We start from the raw sequence: 20,331 nt of genomic DNA, 5'->3' as shown, positions 1-20,331 counted from the left end.
TCAAGTTTGTGTGCAAATTTATATATAAAAACTGCTATCACATTTACATAATAATTCAGACCCTTTACTCAGTACTTTGCTGAAGTAACTTTGGCAGTGATACAGCCTTGAGTCTTCTTGGGTATGATGCTACAAGTTTGGTACACCTGTATTTGGAGACTTCCTACAATTCTTCTCTGCAGATCCTCTCAAGATATATCAGGTTGCATGGGGAGCGTCGCTGCACAGCTATTTTCAGCTCTCTCCAGAGATGTTTGATTGGGTTCAAGATTAGGCTCTGGCTGGGCCACTCAAGGACATTCAGACTTGTCCCGAAGCCACTCTTGCGTTGTCTTGGCTGTGTGCTTAGGGTCGTTGTCCTGTTGGAAGGTGAACCGTCAACTTAGTCTGAGGTCCTGAGCCCTCTGTAGGAGCAGGTTTTCAACAAGAATCTCCGTACTTTGCTCCATTCACTTTTGCCTCGATCCTGACCAGTCTCCCAGTCCCTGCCACTGAAGAACATCCCCACAGCATGATGCTGCCACCACCATGCTTCACCGTAGGGATGGGTGCCAGGTTTCCTCTAAACATGAAGCTTGGCATTCTGGCCAAAGAGTTACATCTTGGTTTAATCAGACCAGGGAATCTCGTTTCTCATGGTCTGAGTCTTTAGGTGCCTTTTGGCAAACTCGAAGCGGGCTGTCATGTGCTTTTTACTGAGAAGCGGCTTCGGTCTGGCCACTTGTCCTTCAGGACGATTCTCCCATCTCCACAGAGGAACTATGGAGCTCTGTCAGAGTGACCACCATGTTCTTGGTCACCTCCCTGACCAAGGCCCTTCTCCCCCGATTGCTCAGTTTGGCCGGGTGGCCGGCTCTAGGAAGAGTCTTGGTGGTTCAAAGCTTCTTCCATTTAAGAATGATGGAGGCCACTGTGTTCTTGGCGACCTTCAATACTGCAGAAATGTTTTGGTAGCCTTCCCCAGATCTGTGCCTCGACACAATCCTGTCTCAGCGCTCTACGGACAATTCCTTGGACCTCATAGCTTGGTTTTTGCTCTGACATGCACTGTCAACTGTGGGACCTTATATAGACAGGTGGGTGCCTTTCCAAATGATGTCCAATCAATTGAATTTACCTCAGGTGGACTCCAAGTTGTAGAAACATCACAAGGATGATCAATGGAAACAAGATGCACCGGATCTCAATTTCAAGTCTCATAGCAAAGGGCCTGAATACTTATGTAAATAAGGTGTTTTTATATTTTATATAAATTTGCAAAAAATTCAAAAACCTGTTTTTGCTGTGTCATTATTGGTTATTGTGTGTAGCTTGCTGATGATAGTATTTTATTTAATCATTTTAGAATGCTGCAACGTAACAAATGTAGAAAAAGTCAAGGGGTCTGAATACTTTCCGAAGGTAATATATATTTCATATTTATAACCTGACTTGCCGGTCTTAATTGCCCCTGTGGGGATAAAGAAAAAGTTGTATTGAATTACCATTCTCAGCGAGTGGAGCCAGGACCTCAAAGATCATCTCCTTCTTCTCGTGCTCTGCCTGCTTCTGGAACAGACGTACCAGCTCCTCAGCGATGTTCGTGGAGGCAAACTGTTCCTTACTGGACTCTGCAGAGACGGGAAAAAAATCAAGTTAAATCAAGATGAAATGACTGGTCCAGTCGGTTTGTGCACAGGCCTACTTCTGTGTTCATTCATTTTCATGCCGAGCTTACGGCATGATAACGATCAAAGATTCGGCACCATGCTAAAGACATACACACCGGAATCAGTTCTGTCCATGGACTTACAAAATATGTGAATGACAGGAGAGTCCACAGCGCAACTTTTATTGGGGCTTGACCATTTTTTATGCTCAAAGCCCAGGCCCCAGAAAGCATGGTATAAAGCTGAACTAAGTCCAGAATGGCGGGGTGGAAGCAGTATTCTACTCAATACCCACCGAGCTCAGCCAAGTTTCCGAAAGCGATGAGGCACATCTCTGTAAGAGCCGTGTTGTCTGAGTGGAGCCCCAGCAGCTTCACCAGGGTGGGGATCACGCCCATGTTGATCAGCTGGGCCTGCAAGGAGTCTGGAAAGGACACACAGAGGAGATCAGAGGATAGGTAAGAGTACTGCCATCTAGTGTTTGGGAGGTTGAATTACAATAAGGCCACAAAGATCAGGGTGGGCAGTGTTAGGCAAATTAACTAAACAGAAACACCCTGATGTGTGTGTGTGTGTGTGTGTGTGTGTGTGTGTGTGTGTGTGTAATTTATAAAGGCACTATTGTCTCAGCCCTAAAACGTAGAGAGATACATTGGGCTATGAAAAAGTCTGTCTGCCAGCTTTGCTCTGCCAGAAAACACACACCCACACTAGTCAATAATATAATTAGAAGTGGAAAAGCTAATGGAATGTATAAAGCCAAACGTCTTGAAATCAAGTCTCAAGAGGATTATAAAAAGGCCATTTCTAAAAAAGGGAAATTAGTTCATGCAAACAAGGAAACAAATTTGCACATTTCAACTACCATTTGCTAAATGTAGACTAGCTATACAGTATATATTTTTTTCATATACAGGACATCTGAGTGCAGATGTATTTCCCTGGTTGTAGTGAGCTCTGGAAAACCAGCTAGAAGAGCCTAGAGGAAAGATAAGAAAAAGAGTTGATTAAGTTGACTTTAAGAGACTACCAATACTGACAAAATGGGCGGAGAGAGAGAGGGTACAAGAAGAAAAAGTTAAAGAAAAGAATGGGAAAGTGATGAGGTAGACGATAAAAGGCTAGAAGGAAGGAAGGAGGGGAAGCGAGTGAGTGAGAAAAGGAAGTAAACCAATTGAAAAATAGTTATATTAGTGAATTATTAATGGTTCTCTCTGAAATACAAGCTGACATTTTTTGCTGGTACTTATTAAAAACAACCACCATCAATTGTCATCCGCCAGAACTGTTATTCACTCAAAACATTAGATCCTAACCATAATCCACAATAGGCCTCGACACAAGCAGGCCTACAAGAGAAGAGCGAATTCCAGAAACATAAACCAACTTGGGTCAAAGTTTACATTTACACAAAAATATTGATTTCTATTTGGTCAACTTGCACGGACGCTGTAAAAACCAGTGGACGTGCAGAGCGTCTATCAATGTTAATGAAGGTTATATTAGCTGTGGTGACAGTTTACAAACAGCCAGCTGAAGGAAATGGGCCGCTGGCGGCCACAAACTCATTTGCATTGTGTAATTGCAAAAATGCTCCGGCCCTCGCTGTGGTGCGCAGAGCAGACCAACTCCATTACTCTGACGTGTTAGATTCCGTATCTCAGCGTAGAGAAGGCGGTTTCTCTCCTCTTCACCGTTCCAAGGACGTGTAGAGCATGCGGTATTTGTATGTATTATTTTCAACCATCAACTCTTTCAGCCTTTTGAGTGGTGACATTTGAGACAGCGTTTGTTTTATTGTAGCCGATGACAGGGCTTGGAAACAACTCTAGGCTACATTTCACACCTAACCTCGTGCTAAATAATTCAAACTTAATTTAATAAATGAAATTTATAAACAGTGTTGAGCAGGACATAATTGCACTAGGCAGTTATGTTACACACTTTGTTATTACATTTACTTACATTATTTTCTCAACTTTGGTATAGAGGCTACCGGTACATGAAGTATGTCTCGTTTTCTCAAGCATGCCTTTCATGGAGCAGCAATAAAAACAAATGGCCTTATTCAAAGTTAAACAGATTGGAGGCCACAACCAACCATAACTGACTAATGGAGTCAAAACATTTCTGTGTGTGAGATATTTGAATCTGATTTGACTTAAGTCAAATCAGGCTTTGCTGAGCTCCGTGAAATGGTTTGATTTAGTGCAGTGATAGCGGTGCTTGGCAGCTGAGGCTAAATGTCAGTGTCACCGGAAGTAGTAACTCGCATGGAAACAGAATTCCACACATCGTGGAACATTGACTTGAACGGGGATGGCCGTTCTACTAACTCTATTTCTGTGTAACCACAGCACTGTTTAATGTCTGATGATCTGATCCCAGATCATTAGGTTTACGAAGAAAATCCTCCTAGCTCCATGTTTGATTGGGGGAAAAGAACAAAAGTTGTCGCTGACTTGCATGTACCTCCCCTGAACGCCACATTTTTGCTCACATTTAAATTCTCAGTCTATTTTCAACGGGAGGACAAAAGAGTTGGTGAGTGACCTTGGACTGGTCAGAGACCGTACAGGAGAAGAAATATGCATCTTGCCCCCACGGAGGAGAGAAAGTTATAGAACTTGGCCCATTCATTAATCCTTTACATTATTCAGAGAGGAGCAGTACGTCGTGGAACATCAGGGTTAGAACGTAGACGAAAGGGGCATAAACACTCACCGAGCATCCCTGTCACAACACCACTAACCAGCCTGGGGTGTTTTCATTCATGCAACTGTTACAAAATTGTTTTGCATCAGAAAAATTCATAAACAGTTTATGGAACAAATTCAGCTACAACTCCGTTTCGGCCCATTTACTTCAGTTTGGTTCCTAGTAATCTCACTTAACCCAGAACTAAAATATTGCGTAATTTGATCAGCTATGGCAATTCTGGGTCTAAACACAAGAATTAACGCTGCTCATTATCCTACGCATTCTACACCGCCGCAACAGATTCTTCAGTTTACGTGCAGAATCTGTGATGAGGTCACTAGTGAATACACTCCTGGGGAACAAAATAAGACCAAAACTCAACTTTTTGTAATCCAATTTGATGAGGGTTCCACAGCAGCTACTTGAAATGTTTTACATGTAGACTCAGCAATGACATCATACCCAGTGGGATGACTTCCTGCTTACCGACCTCAACCAATTTCAAATCTGGCAAGACTGACACTTGACTATTGTCTCTTCCCAATGTGGGCAGGCTTCAAGTGAGGACGCACATTGGGAAGAGTCAATAGTGGCTGTTTTGGTAGATTTGATTTGTTGTTGATGTCTGTAAGCAGGAAGTCCCCCCCCACCCCCGCTGTGTATGATGTCATATTGCAGAGTCTACCCTTGAAAAGGTAGGGTTAAGAGTTGTGCAGTAAAGTGACTTGCAAAGGAAAATGAGTCACTGCTAATCCCCAGTGGCAAAATCATTGCATCACAACAAGACTAGTTAATTAGCTAGCACAGTTAAACGGTTCTAAACAATGTGTTCATTTGAATGAAAATTCATATTTTATGGTGAGTCTATGCACGAGTCCAAAATGGCACCCTATTCTCTGGTCAAAAGTAGTGCACCATGTAAGGAATAGGGTCCCATTTGGAACGCGGCCTAATTAAACTGGAACAGGTGCTGGAAGGTTGACAGCAGAAGTGATCCATATTGATTACGCCGGACCTTGCACCTGGATAGACCATATAGGCTTAGCAAGGAGGGTTGTGGGAGAATAGGCAATCTAACTAGAAAACAAGAGAGTCCTGTGTAAAGGGGAAGAAATGGCTGCAGTATAAGCTGTATGGACACCATCACCACCTACCACCAATTACAAGGACAAGCAGTCACTGCTTTAAGAGGAAAATTACCAAGGCCTCAAGCAAGATACAATAGAAAGCAATGGAAGTGGACTTGAAGCAGACAGACCACTCTCCAGGGAACAGATATTGAACAATCCTCTTTATCACTAGCTCCTGTCACCATGGTGAGTAAAGGCTGAGTAATATAAAACTTGAACATTGGCTAAAATCTAAATTTGTCAAGACATTTTTAGACTTCAAAAACAGTCAGCTAATGAGTCCATGCCCTACACCATCTATTACAAAGTCCCAGTTGTGTAGATTCAGCTATATGGAAATAACAATTCGTTTGGATTTGAGGCATATAGCAGCTGCAAAAGCTAATGGAGGTCCACATAAACAAGCACAACAGATGGCCTGGGACGTGGACTCGTTTCGCCATTAATTACATTTGAGGTCTGAAAATATCAGACAAAACTTTCATTTTTAAGTAAACTATCACTTTAAGACTGGATAAAAGCTGTCAACATGACGTTTAGTACAGTCACCAACACTGCCAAAGTAGGGTGGCAGGTAGCCTAGCGGTTAGAGCATTGGGCCAGCAACTGAAAGGTCAATGGTTTGAATACCCGAGCCGAAAAGGTGAAAAATCTGTTGATGTGCCCTTGAGCAAGGCACTTAACACTAATTTCCTCCAGGGGTGCCGTAATACTATAACTGACCCTGTAAAACAACACATTTCACTGCACCTATCCAGTGTATGTGACAATAAAACATCACTTTATCTCTTAGATTAATTCTTTAAAAAGTTTACACTGTTCAGATTGGTTAATTTAGTTTATCCGGGGGGAGTTTGTTATTACCATTTTCATTGCTATAGTTCATCAGCATGCCACAAAAGACAGTCAAGAGCTTTCCATTGTCCGGGTCAGTATTTTGGGACAGTGACTTTATGTGTCCAGCTACTATCTGAGCCCCTCCCGCCTGGTCAACTGCACTCCTGCCCTCATCTGCAAAACAAAGAGGTCAGGGGGACATCAACAAAGAAAAAACACAAATCACAACAAGCAACCTGGAAAATAAATCAATAGAGAGAAAGTTAAGCAAGCAGTAAAAAATTAAATAAAATCCACAATCACAAAAATGCTATTTAAATATAACCATAAATAATAATGATTCATCAGAACATGGAAAAGGAGAGGCAAAAATATAAAATTAAAATAACTAGCATTACCAAAGCTCATACAGAACTGGGAGTTGTGACATAATTCCAGTGTGTTTTTGGTCATGCCCACCCAAGTAGGGCTGGCAGAGTTAATCATGTAACTCCAGTTTGTCATTTTAGTGCACTCCTTTCTTTTGCGATTAATCGTAGCCTGAAAGCATTCAAAACGCACTAAAATACATCTATACAGCTAAAAACAATAAATGTGATGTCTGAAGTCGACATTGAGGTAAAAAAAAAGTATGCCTTATACATTTTCCTTGATTTCGCTTACTGTTACTTTGGACATAAGACACGTCAATATTCTTGTAATGCTTTTCGTATCAAAAAATCTATTAAAAAAATTGTAAATTACAGTTCAATTTGATCAAATTCTGAATTTGCAATTAGTCACGATTAATCACAGCAAATCTTCCGATTAACTCAAAATATACAGCCTTAATTGGTGGACAATCATTTGTCACTTGTCAGAATCACTGTCAAGCTCGCACACAGTATAGTTAATAGTGGTAGCAACAACCATACTAGAGTCCAGCTAAACAGAATGTAGTTGAGTCATGTTATGCAAATGAGCATGACTGAACAGCAAACACATAGAGGTGGAGTGATGAAACTCAGCTGAATTGAGGAGACACAAAACGGCTGTTCTCTTTGTGCAAATAAAAGGCCACATCTTGGGAACTGAAAACCAGACAGCCTTGGGACCATGGGAGTTGAAGTTATGTCATACCAAGTGACTAGTCTGTTTTTATGAAATCGTTTTTAGCAGAGGCCTCATTGAGTAACCTGAATTAGCACCACATTACTACAGGATTACAGTACTTTTGTGGGATACTGCTCGACATAATCGACTACAGCCATGCAAATCCGATCTTTAAAAAAGATGAACCGAAATAGGACTCAACCTCACCTGTGATAGAAACGTGGTTAACAATGCTAGTTGTGGTCAACTAAAATGGAGATTTGTTGGTGCTCCTGAGGTTAGGGTTTGAACTTTAAGGACGTCACCTTTGCCTGCAGACATCGCGTAGACAATGAGTGCTTGATGTGCCAAGAGAAAATGTAGCATGAAAGACCAGAGCCCGGAGGAGGGCCACGTGGTCTGATAGATACGCTGAGTGTACAAAACATTAAGAACATCTTTCCATGACATTGACTGACCAGGTGAAAGCAACAATCGCTTATTGATGCCACTTGTTAAAGTCACTTCAAAATCAGTGTAGATTAAGAGGAGACTGGTTAAAGAAAGATGTTTAAGCCTTGAGACATGGATTGTATGAGTGCCAGTCAGAGGGTGAATGGGCAAGACAAAATATTTAAGGGCCTTTGAATGCGGGGTACGGTACTACGTGCCAGGTGCACCGGTTTGTGTCAAGAAATGTGGAACGCTTTCGACACCTAGAGTCCATGCCCCGATGAATTGAGGCTGTTCTGAGGGCAAAAGGGGGTGCAACTCAATATTAGGAAGGTGTTCCTAATGTTTAGCATCCTATTCTGGTTGAATTTCCACAGACTACAGGCCAGGAATTAATGACTTTTCTTAGAACTCAGAATTGGGGATAATGTCCTTGTCAAAGTAGATAAACACTAATTAAGGAATGGAAGAGTATTTTCCCTTTGTGAAATTACAAGCCACATCCTGTGACAGTACGCCAACGCTGGACATCGTAAAGTCAACAGAAACGTCTGTACAAGCGTTGCGTTAGCCAACATAGGAACATATCGACACAGTGTGCGCTTGACGGCGGCAGACTATATGGGGATGTCTGGAGTGTAGCTAGCAGAGGAAGCGTTATGGGCCTTGTCAGTATATCATTGTCTGTACTAGCGGTTTTAACACAGAAACACAACACATTATACAGTGTTATGTGTGCATGGCGGTGGCAGCCAGAATGGGGTGTCTGGAGCGTAGCTGGCTTGCTGGCAGAGGAAGTGTTAAGTGATCAGTCATCCCGTTCGTGGACATGCACAGACTGGTTCGCCTCTAGTCTCCTGATACCAGCCAACCACGACCTTGCTAGTCCACAGCCAACCACGACCCCCACATCCAACCTCAACCTGGTTGGGACACCTGCCCACTTCCTTAACACTCGACCATGGACAGGAAGAGAAAGGAGGGGAGAGAGAGGAAGACAGAGAAAAAAAAGTGTGAGCGCAAGTGTGTGTGTGTGTGTGTGTGTGCATAGACTGGAGAGAGAGAGAGTGCAGGAGAAAGAGACAAAAAAGAGAAAGCAAGGGAGAAGGACTAAAACTGGCTGGAATCTGGATGGCATTAGTGGACAACGGACAAAATGCTGGCACTGTTTTTCTGTTGCTAGGTCTGGAAGTTGTATGAATGCAATTGGCAGTTGAAGTGGTAGGGTTGTTGCTAGGTTGATTACATTTTGAAAAGGCCAGAACCCGGAGCAACCAGACAGCTACAGACTCCCTCTAAACTGATTTCTTCAGTGGTGTCCCTATTAAGAGTTGAAAACAGCTGCAGCTCTGACTGACAGACACACACTTCTGCCACCATGCCAAAAAAAAGGCTTCACCAATTGCCCCCACAATCAAACTCTTTCTGATTCTATCAAACCACAGACATCTGGGAAACAATGCCCCAGAAACAACAGCTGCCATTAAGGCCTCGACCCAACACAGACCACTAACCACTCAGCAAAACCCGACAATGACATTTTCCCCTCAAATGAATTCACGACAACACTTGATAAAGTCACCTACATTTTTTTTATTCTAGAGGCATCGGGGGAAGTGATTGTAAGCAGTTTTACCTTTGTGTGACAGACATAGGTCTCAGAGGTGTCTGTCTGGGGAAAGAAATGTGGCAGGAGCTCTGGGCTAGAATGATTATGACTGCCACTCCGTCGCCTCTTGAAACGGACAGAAATTCTCAATAGTACATTTGACATTTTAGTCATTTAGCAGATGCCCTTATCCAGAGCGACTTACAGTATTCAGTGCATACATTTTCGCACTGGTCCCCCGTGGGAATTGAACCCACAACCCTGGCGTTGCAAGCACCATGCTATACCAACAGCCACACGGGACAATAGTGACCGAGTTGCCTAGCGAAGCCTCTTGCTAGTCCACATATGAAATATGGATTTCATATTGATAATGGGGTGAAGCACAGACAATATCATACTGGTAGTGACCTCAGAGTATTCCAATTTACAGCTGGCCAGAGTATTCCAATTTACAGCTGGCCAGAGTATTCCAATTTACAGCTGGCCAGAGTATTCCAATTTACAGCTGGCCAGAGCATTCCAATTTACAGCTGGCCAGAGTATTCCAATTTACAGCTGGCCAGAGTATTCCAATTTACAGCTGGCCAGAGTATTCCAATTTACAGCTGGCCAGAGTATTCCAATTTACAGCTGGCCAGAGTATTCCAATTTACAGCTGGCCAGAGTATTCCAATTTACAGCTGGCCAGAGTATTCCAATTTACAGCTGGCCAGAGTATTCCAATTTACAGCTGGCCAGAGTATTCCAATTTACAGCTGGCCAGAGTATTCCAATTTACAGCTGGCCAGAGTATTCCAATTTACAGCTGGCCAGAGTATTCCAATTTACAGCTGGCCAGAGTATTCCAATTTACAGCTGGCCAGAGTATTCCTCACCTCCAATATATCCAGATGAGAAACAGGTTATATCGCATTATATTATGATGAACTAAGACTAAACAGATTTTCAGCAGACCAATGTCATCAAAAAGAGCAGATAATGCTAACAGTCTGTTTAGAATCCGCTGACACCTGTTTCCCCTGTATGATGCAATTAAGCACCTCTGGGAGGGGAGAGGGAAGAGAGGAGGGCCAGTTGAAAGGAAAAGTCAATTCAGTACTTCCCCTATAATTACACCTAGGCAAGATGCAGTCCCCCTTTCTTATAAAAGTTGACCTCCCCTTCCCATAAATTATAATAATTATGGCGGAACCCATAGACACCGATTCCTTTTCCAACTGGCCTATGACAAATGTTGAAAGGAAACCTATACGAAATGTGTAAGAGAAGCCTTTGAGAGGGAGACCTATAGCAGGATGAACTTACGGCTGTCATAGCAGATGTTGCCCAGGGCGCGGCCTGTCTGCAGCAGCACCTCCTGGTCCTTGGAGTGGAGCAGCTGCACCAGGGGAGGGATGAGGCCTGCCTCCACACAGGGGCTCCGCATGAACTCTGGAGGGGAGAGGAAGCAGTCAGGATTAGCAATTAGGCTCCAGGGTGAAGTTTACCAACCGTACAGACCTGGGATAAACTTCTCCATCCCCAATCTTACACATTAGTGGGGGAAATTTTAAAAAATGACCCATTTTTATTTACCTAGGCAAGTCAGTTAAGAACAAATTCTTATTTTCAATGACGGCCTAGGAACAGTGGGTTAACTGTCTGTTCAGGGGCAGAACGACAGATTTGTACCTTGTCAGCTCAGATTCGAACTTGCAACCTTCCGGTTACTAGTCCAACGCTCTAATCTAGGCTACCCTGCCGCCCCATGATCTGTATCTAGGGGAAACTTCACCCTACTCCTACCTTCATGGTCCATTATGTCTCGATTAAAGGAGATGAAATTTAAAATCAAGTTGAAATTGACTGAAAGGTGGACCAGTTATTTTCGGGGGATTTTGTCATTCAGAGAATGCGTTTCAGTTAGTTTGCTGGTTTGACTGGAATTTAAATGGATTTCACTATAACCTCCAATCTGCTCAGAAATATACTGTGTGTGCCAAATTCCAATTGATTAGTCAATGGAAGACTGGATGCGTCCTAAGTGCATCCACATTTGACCATTTTTATATGAATGCATATTTAAAAAAAAAAAAGTTAAACTGGATGAAACAACTCTGGATCCTTGTCAGAAATACATTTAAGGCAGCCCTAAAGTTCTGCCCAATACAGAAAACCTTCATATAATACTGACTAGGTTTTAAATAAAAGTGCTTAAACACTCAGGTTAGCAAGAAAAAGGTTATTTTAGTCCAGTATCTTTCACACAGTAAGCCTTCCACTGTGGACTGGGCATAGACAATTCCGGGGCCTCTGACAGATAAAATGCCAGCGGGTTGGTGCCAAGTCTCAGGCTGGCACATCAGCAGGCAGCGATCCATTCATTATGTTAGACTTGTCTTCCCCCAACTCTCAAGTCACTTCCTTTCAACTCTGCGCCTGCCTTCCCTGAAACCCACTCATAAATTACTCTAAAAGCACTTAGTATGGCCCAGTTGTTGCTGTAACTGCAGTATGCAAGTTGAGAGGCCTGCATACTGTAATCTGCCACATTGCTAATGGAAGACTGCTTGAGTCCAACATGTGGCTAAGAAAATGTGTGACTTCTCTACAATTGGAGCGTCAAGAAGCCATCAACTTATTTGAATGCCCAATCTCAACCTTAGTATAAAGCTTTAAATAGGGCACAATGCAAATGTTATTTCATGTCTATTAAGTAAGTGCTTCTGTGAGCGTTATGAATGCCTTAGAGGTTAGAACGAATCAATCAACCTAATCTCAACTAGATCTTACGAGCTCCTGAATCTCAAAACGAGCCACTCACTGCTGTGCATTTTCCCTTGATCAAGCTACAGTATGGCAGGAAGTAAATGCATGATTCACTGTGCTGACGTTGTGTGAAAACGACTACCGTCTAGGAAAGCAAGACGGATGGCAACACCAACAGACAGGTCTCCTATGGTGCCTTCTGTTAGAGAGACTGAAGCCATCTGTTGCCGTTGGAATGGGTAAAGGCAGAATTGCTTATGGGGAGTGGCGTGAATAAACAGAAATGAGCAAAGGGACTAGACCACAATCTAGGCTACACAGCAAACATCTATAGAATAATCACCCATAAGTGACTGTCTAAGATTGATCGTCTTTAAGAGAATCATCCATAATCTTCACCATCAGCCCACAACTAGATAAATCACAATCCCATTAAAATAACAAAATTAAGATAATGACAATTAAATGAGAAATACAGATGTATGCTAAACCGCCACTGTATGACAGACACACAAAGCTGAGAATATAATAAAACCTTTAAAAAAATATATAAAAAATAAATGGTATACAGACAAGATGAGGAGAATTGTGTTTCCTGGAGAGGATGAGATGAGGTGTGGAGAAACCAAGCGGAGGGAGCCTCACCATTTTTGGCCACCTCAGCTATGATGTTGGCTACTTTGGGGGTGCAGGAGGACTGTGGGGCCAGCAGGGTGGGAAGCAGGGAGAGAACGCCCATCTCCTGGACCTTCTCACTGGCATTAGCATCTAGGAGGAAGAGGGGAGAAAGGAGGTGAACAGTTGAAAAAAAAAGAAGATGAGGGCTCCATCTCAATTTGTCTTTCATTGATTCCTTGCATCCTATCCCCTTGGCCCTTTCAACCATATTGGAGAAGATCCAAGTTATCTCCCATCTCACCTTCGAATGCTTTTTGAGAAAGAGGAAAGTAGAAAGACTGTAGGGAATTGAGGAAGGATTAATTGAAAAAGAGCCATGTGGTGAGTTGGGTAAGGAGAGGCAGTTAATCCCTTCCCATCCAGGTCATTCCATTTTTGGGGTTATTTATGATCATCCTAAACCAAGCTCCAGAAAATGGCCCATATAAATCAAATTACCAGCGGGACGACAGTGCAGCCCTGAAATTATTATTAACCTCTTAGCCAATTTTTTATTTTTTTATTTTACCTTTATTTAACTGGGCAAGTCAGTGAAGAACAAATTCTTATTTACAATGACAGCGTAGGAACAGTGGGTTAACTGCCTTGTTCAGGGGCAGAACGACAGTTTTTTCCTTGGCAGCTCGGGGATTTGATCTAGCAACCTTCCGGTTACTAGACCAGCGCTCCAACCCCTAGGCAACCGGCCGCCCCTAGGCAACCGGCCGCCCCTAGGCAACCGGCCGCCCCTAGGCAACCGGCCGCCCCTAGGCAACCGGCCGCCCCTAGGCAACCGGCCGCCCCTAGGCAACCGGCCGCCCCTAGGCAACCGGCCGCCCCTAGGCAACCGGCCGCCCCTAGGCAACCAGGCGTCACATGTTGAAAAGCTACCTGTGTATTTATGCAAGTTACCGTTTCTTGTAGGGGCTGCAACTCAACCCCCTCTTTCCGCCATTATAAATGCGTGTGTGTGTGCCTATTCCATGACATGAGGCTTCTAAAAGCTGTTTTTCTACACAAGAAAATAGTCTTTAAAACCAGAACCGTTTGAGCTACAAAGGGGAGACTCTCACACACACACACAAAGGTGTCAGTTATTTTTCTCTACGACGCACACAAGCTTAAGGGGAGTAGTCTGAAGGTAACCTGGTACCAGGCTGTAAAAATAGCACCACGTGCATAGGGGGTAAAAGTGCCACAAATGAAGTAACCAAACAGGTCTAAAAATGGCAGAGTTGTCTTATCTCTCTCAGACATAGGACAGACACTTCAAAACCATATTCATTACAATACATTTTGACTGTGTTTTGTCATATACAAATGTGTAATTCAATCCGTTTCTATGGGCTATAGCAGTAAAGCTCAAATTCAATGTTTCATTTAAAAAGATAAAATATCTAGCTTAAACAGTACATTTTATGACCATCTTAAAACAATTCCATATGTTAGCTTAGTAGATGTTGCGATCTAAGTTCTTAGACCTGCAGGGTTAATCAATGAACTGATTATTACAGTCACTTGGATTTTTACTATTAGGCTAAAGGTAGCATCGGCAAAAGTGTGGGCCTTTTGGTTTTCTTGGCCATCTCCTCACCCAAACGGACTATTGCACGTTCATCACTTGTGCCAAAAGAGACTAGAAGGGGCATCATCCTCAGACTTTTATTTCCATGACTGATCAAAACTTGTTCTCCTGCATCTCCATTTTCCCTCTGCAGCAGACATGGTGATCAATATGTTTGGAACATTGAATCGCAATAAAATCACCAGTATCGAATCGTAATACATATAGAATCGTGAGAATCGCGATACATACCGTATCGGCACTGGCAATTCTCAGCCATATTGGTTGTTTCCCAAACGAAAGAGGACAGACAGGTTTGTGAATAACACTGACTGAGATATTCTCTTAGGCCTTGTACAAAAACAATGTGAGCCTGGTGACTAGAATGTTTTTTTGTTCTCCAAATAGTCTAACTAGGCTCTCCATTTCCTCCATCCTGTACTGTGTATTTCACTTACTCTGAGGAGTGAGGGTCAAACTTACTGTTGTGGGCCAGTGCTTTGAGCAAGCAGTCCAGGCAGCTCTCCACACTGTCTGTGGCGCTGTCCGCTGAGGCTAGCTTCAGCTTCTTCAACGCGTCGCTCAGGTTATCTGCTGGGAGAGGAGGGAAAAAGTGAATGAGCACTCGTCCTAACGTGTCAATTTACTCCTCGGTCTAAGGTAGCCTATGCTATTCAACGTTTTTAAATCACACACTGTGGCTGGATGTTACATTTGACCACAACTACCTTGGGCCATACAGTATAGAGCAACCCACAAGTCATATCACACAATAAAACACTATACGAGAAGACATGTAGGCAAAACTAAATCCGCCATCCATGATTTTGTGAATTCTGAATAAAAATGTGTCTCAAAACAAGTAGTCTATAATCACTGTTTTAGTAGCGTTACTACACAGCAAGACAGACAAAAGGTAGTAGACAGCAGGATTGTTTCTGGGTCAAAATGGGGCTTAGCTGGGAGGCGTGGCAGGGTCGTGGTATTGGGCACAGTCGGCAACTGACAATCATATTTTTTTTACATCTCTTGGCCGCGGAGAAAATTGCCATTTTAAAGCCAATTTCTTTCAATTCTAAAAAATGTTGCCATGGCTTATGATTTGTTCTTACGCTATCGGAGTGACTCAAACAGTATTACAAAGTCAAGGGAGACCCATAACATGACAAATTGTCCTGAAAACATGCATAATTTTTGTAATTTAAGATTTCCCCCCGACTATCTAAGCCTTTTGGCTCCTCAGACCAAATAAGAATGCACACAGCTCTGTGCTGCATCATCACTTCCCTTCCTCATTCTCCCTCTCAAATGGTAGCTCTAGACAACACTATGATAGACAGTCTAGGGGTCATACAGTGGTGAGCCCTAGTATAAATCAGGACATGAGCGGATGTACAACTCATCCCTGAGGAGCTCAACAACCTCGGGCACAGCCGACACATGGCAGCGGTAGAGCTGGGCAATAGGGACAAAAATCTATTTTGCATAAAAAATTATCTATTTTCATAACCCTAAATTGAACATTAAGTTCATAATCACCCATATTAGCAAATGTATTTCATTTCAAACTTCACATTTCTCTAGTAGGGTACTATAGGTTATTTATCATAATGAACGATATCAGCAAAATGTCCACGATAAGTGGCCAGCGCCTAAAATGTTTGGTTTATTGTCCCAGCTCTAGGCAGCGGGTATCAAACCATTACGACTGCGTCAACATACTCACTGGGTAAACACCAACATGTCAATAAAATATGAATGAGTTCAAGTCATGTTGGGATCCGCCAGTACTTTGATGGGTCCTTATCGTAATGGACATTCTCTGTGTCTAGACAGTACACCTGGTATGCTGGGCCAACTAATAATTTAGAGATTTGTGTCTGGAGCTGTTACAGTGCTCAGCTAATTGGATTCTGGGCTGCACGGGGCCAAGAGGAGGTGCGGTGACACACAGAGACAGAAAGCAAAGACCCTGACGTTCCCCATCCCGCAGATGTTCTCCTGTGTGCAGTGAGGATTAGGATTAAATTGTATGACATTTTAAAACCAGTCAAACGAGACTTTCATTTTCCAGACTGGCCTCCATTCTATAATGGATTTTTCTTGCCTTTCAGATTATGGTATCTGTCAGGGTCCCTCCTTATAGCCAATGAGGCCTGAGTCAGGTGTTCCCATAACATGTCATAAAACACACAGGCAATGTTTGCATAAAGACGTGACAGGGCCAGTCAATCCTCCATAAGCATTAGGCCTAACTTTCTGTTCCAAGGAGTCAAGACAGCCTACTGACGATTCTACTTATCATCTTCTTAAATTAAAAGGATTAATGGGTCCTTCATGAAATGAGTACCTTTTTGGTCATGTAACCTCATCCAACATTGTTATAAAGAGTGCATGTTCAACTTAATAAAAAAACATGTTTTCCCATCAGAAGTCAACATGCACTTAGGTTGGAGTCATTAAAACTCGTTTTTCAACCACAACACATTTCTTGTTAACAAACTATAGTTTAGGCAAGTCTTATGACATCTACTTTGCATGACAAGTCATCGTTCCAACAATTGCTTACAGAAAAATTGTTTCACTTATAACTCACTGTTGCACAATTTCCGTGGGTCAGAAGTAGAGGTCGACCGATTAATCGGAATGGCCGATTTCAAGTTTTCATAACAATCGGAAATCTGTATTTTTGGGTGCCGATTTGCAGATTTTTTAAATGTATATATATATATATATATTTTTTTTTTACACCTTTATTTAATCTTTATTTAACTAGGCAAGTCAGTTAAGAACACATTCTTATTTTCAATGACGGCCTAGGAACGGTGGGTTAACTGCCTCGTTCAGGGGCAGAATGACAGATTTTCACCTTGTCAGCTCGGGGGATCCAATCTTGCAACCTTACAGTTAACTAGTCCAACGCAATAACGACCTGCCTCTCTCTCGTTGCACTCCACAGACTGTCTGTTACGCAAATGCAGTAAGCCAAGGTAAGTTGCTAGCTGGCATTAATCTTATAAAAAACAATCAATCACTAGTTAACTACACATGATTGATGATATTACTAGATATTATCTAGCGTGTCCTGTGTTGTATATAATCTGACTGAGCATACAAGTATCTGACTGAGCGCTGGTAGGCAGAAGCAGGTGTGTAAACATTCATTCAAACAGCACTTTTGTGCGTTTTGCCAGCAGCTCTTCGTTGTGCGTCAAGCATTGCGGTGTTTATGACTTAAAAACCTATCAACTCCGAGATGAGGCTGGTGTGACCGAAGTGAAATGGCTGGCTAGTTAGCGCGCGCTAATAGCGTTTCAAACATCACTCGCTCTGAGCTTTGGGGTGGTTGTTTCCCTTGCTCTGCATGGGTAACGCTGCTTCGATGTGGTGGCTGTTGTCGTTGTGTTGCTGGTTCGAGCGAGGAGAGGGACGGCTATACTGTTACACTGGTAATGAAGTGCCTATAAGAACATCCAATAGTCAAAGGTTAATGAAATACAAATGGTATAGAGGGAAATAGTCCTATAATAACTACAACCTAAAACTTCTTACCTGGAAATATTTAAGACTCATGTTAAAAGGAACCACCAGCTTTCATATGTTCTCATGTTCTGAGCAAGGAACTGAAACGTTAGCTTTCTTACATAGCACATATTGCACTTTTACGTTCTTCTCCAACACTTTTTGCATTATTTAAACCAAATTGAACATGTTTCATTATCTACTTGAGGCTAAATTGATTTTATTGATGTATTATATTAAGTGTTAATTCAGTACTGTTGTAATTGTCATTATTACAAATATAATTATTATTTATTTTTTAAACGGCATTTCTGGTTCTCCAATAATCGGTATCGATGTTGAAAAATCATAATCGGTCGACCTCTAGTCAGAAGTTTACTTACACTAAGTTGACTGTGCCTTGGACAATTCCAGAAAATGATGTTATGGTGTTAGAAGCTTCTGATTGGCTAATTGACATCATTTGAGTCAATTGGAGGTGTACCTGTGGATGTATTTCAAGGCCTACCTTCAAACTCCGTGCCTCTTTGCTTGACATCATGGAAAAATCTGAATAAATTCAGCCAAGACATCAAAAAATATATATTGTAGACCTCCACATGTCTGGCTCATCCTTGGGAGCACTTTCCAAACGCCTGAACGTACCACGTTCATCTGTACAAACAATAGTACGCAAAAATAAACACCATTGGACCACGCAGCCGTCATACCGCTCAGGAAGGAGACGCATTCTGTCTCCTAGAGATGAACGTGCTTTGGTGCGAAAAGTGCAAATCAATCACAGAACAACAGCAAAGGACCTCGTAAAGATGCTGGAGGAAACAGGAACAAAAGTATCTATATCCACAGTAAAACGAGTCCTATATCGACGTAATCTGAAAGGCCGCTCAGCAAGGAAGAAGCCACTGCTCCAAAACCGGCATTAAAAAGCCAGACTACGGTTTGCAACTGCACATGGGGACAAAGATCGTACTTTTTGGAAAAATGTTCTCTGGTCTGATTAAACAAAAATAGAACTGTTTGGCCATAATGACCATTGTTATGTTTGGAGGAAAATGGGAGGCTTGCAAGCTAAAGAACACCATCCCAACCATGAAGCACGAGGGTGGCAGCATCATGTTGTGGGGGTGCTTTATTGCAGGAGGAACTGGTGCACTTCACAAAATAGATGGCATCATGAGGCAGGAAATTATGTGGCTATATTGAAGCAACATCTCAAGACATCAGTCAGGAAGTTAAGGCTTGGTAGCAAATGGGTCTTCCAAATGGACAATGACGCAAGCATACTTCCAAAGTTGTGGCAAAACGGCTTAAGGACAACAATGTCAAGGTATTGGAGTGGCCATCACAAAGCCCTGACCTCAATCCTATAGAACATTTGTGGGCAGAACTGGAAAAGCATGTGCGAGCAAGGAGGCCTATAAACCGGACTCAAGTTACACCAGCTGTCAGGAGGAATGGGACAAAATTCACACAACTTATTGTGGGAAGCTTGTGGAAGGCTACCTGTAACGTTTGACCTAAGTTAAACAATTTAAAAGGCAATGCTACCAGATAGTGTATGTAAACTTCTGACCCACTGGGGATGTGATGAAAAATAAAAGCTGAAATAAATCATTAAATATTATTCTGACATTTCACATTCTTAAAATAAAGTGGTGATCCTAAAACAGGGAATTTTTACTAGGATTAAATGTTAGGAATTGTGAAAAAGCTGAGTTCAAATGTATTTGGCCAAGGTGTATGTAAACTTCCGACTTCAACTGTACCTATCGCGTGCCAAATAAAGAAACAAGGTTGACTAACAGGGTTGGAGATTATCTTAAAAGTGCAGTCAAAAACATACATTTTCCAGTGTTTTATATACACATTTCCACACTGTGGTTGGAATAATACTGTGAAATTGTTATGATAATGCCCCTTTTAGTGTAAGAGCTGCTTTAAAAGACTTCCTGAAATGTAAACCTGTTTTGGTGGGATGGAGGTTTAGCATGCCTGGTGACATCACCAGCTGATTAATTAGTTAGTTCTAAAAATCTGTCAATAACAGCTAATTTTCAGTTTTCCCCTCCCCACTCAGACCACTCCGACAGTCCTAGCTAAATTCTTGCTTGAGAAATTGCTCTTTGCCAAGAAGATTCGTTTTTTTAACCATTTTAATTGAAAACAATAAGCACCTAATTATTACCCAGAAATAATTTGATATCGAGACAAAACGGCTGCAATGGGCCAGTAAATTAGCCTTAAACCCTCGTGACAGGGGGAATGGAAGCTTACTGTGTGCAACAGGAAGGGGCAATTGAATGCAAACTATCCAGAGTCGGATAAAACAAACAAAAAATTACGTTTAAAAAAAACGTGGATACCATGGATGTTTATATTGCTGCA

At 42.2% G+C, this 20,331-nt stretch overlaps 1 protein-coding gene across 7 annotated transcripts in view; it reads right to left on the bottom strand.

Moving 5' to 3' along the window:
• Positions 1–20,331, bottom strand: part of LOC109897047 (rap1 GTPase-GDP dissociation stimulator 1) — a 63,871-nt gene that overhangs the window by 33,338 nt on the left and 10,202 nt on the right. For 3 of the 7 annotated variants that reach the window (XM_031832439.1, XM_031832436.1, XM_031832437.1), the window contains 6 exons: positions 14,905–15,015; positions 12,846–12,968; positions 10,758–10,883; positions 6,344–6,490; positions 1,945–2,073; positions 1,485–1,610 (listed from right to left, as the gene is read on the bottom strand). In XM_031832439.1, the coding sequence (XP_031688299.1) occupies positions 1,485–1,610; positions 1,945–2,073; positions 6,344–6,490; positions 10,758–10,883; positions 12,846–12,939 (622 nt within the window). In that variant the 5' untranslated portion in view covers positions 12,940–12,968; positions 14,905–15,015. The remainder of the gene's footprint in view (positions 1–1,484; positions 1,611–1,944; positions 2,074–6,343; positions 6,491–10,757; positions 10,884–12,845; positions 12,969–14,904; positions 15,016–20,331) is intronic. The other 4 variants (XM_031832441.1, XM_031832442.1, XM_031832438.1 and 1 more) reach the window with 3 other exon arrangements.

This window comes from Oncorhynchus kisutch, linkage group LG9 (genome assembly GCF_002021735.2).
Source record: "Oncorhynchus kisutch isolate 150728-3 linkage group LG9, Okis_V2, whole genome shotgun sequence".
Lineage (NCBI taxonomy): Eukaryota > Metazoa > Chordata > Actinopteri > Salmoniformes > Salmonidae > Oncorhynchus > Oncorhynchus kisutch.
Note: the sequence above shows the minus strand (reverse complement) of the source record. Positions and strands in the feature narration are given on the sequence as shown.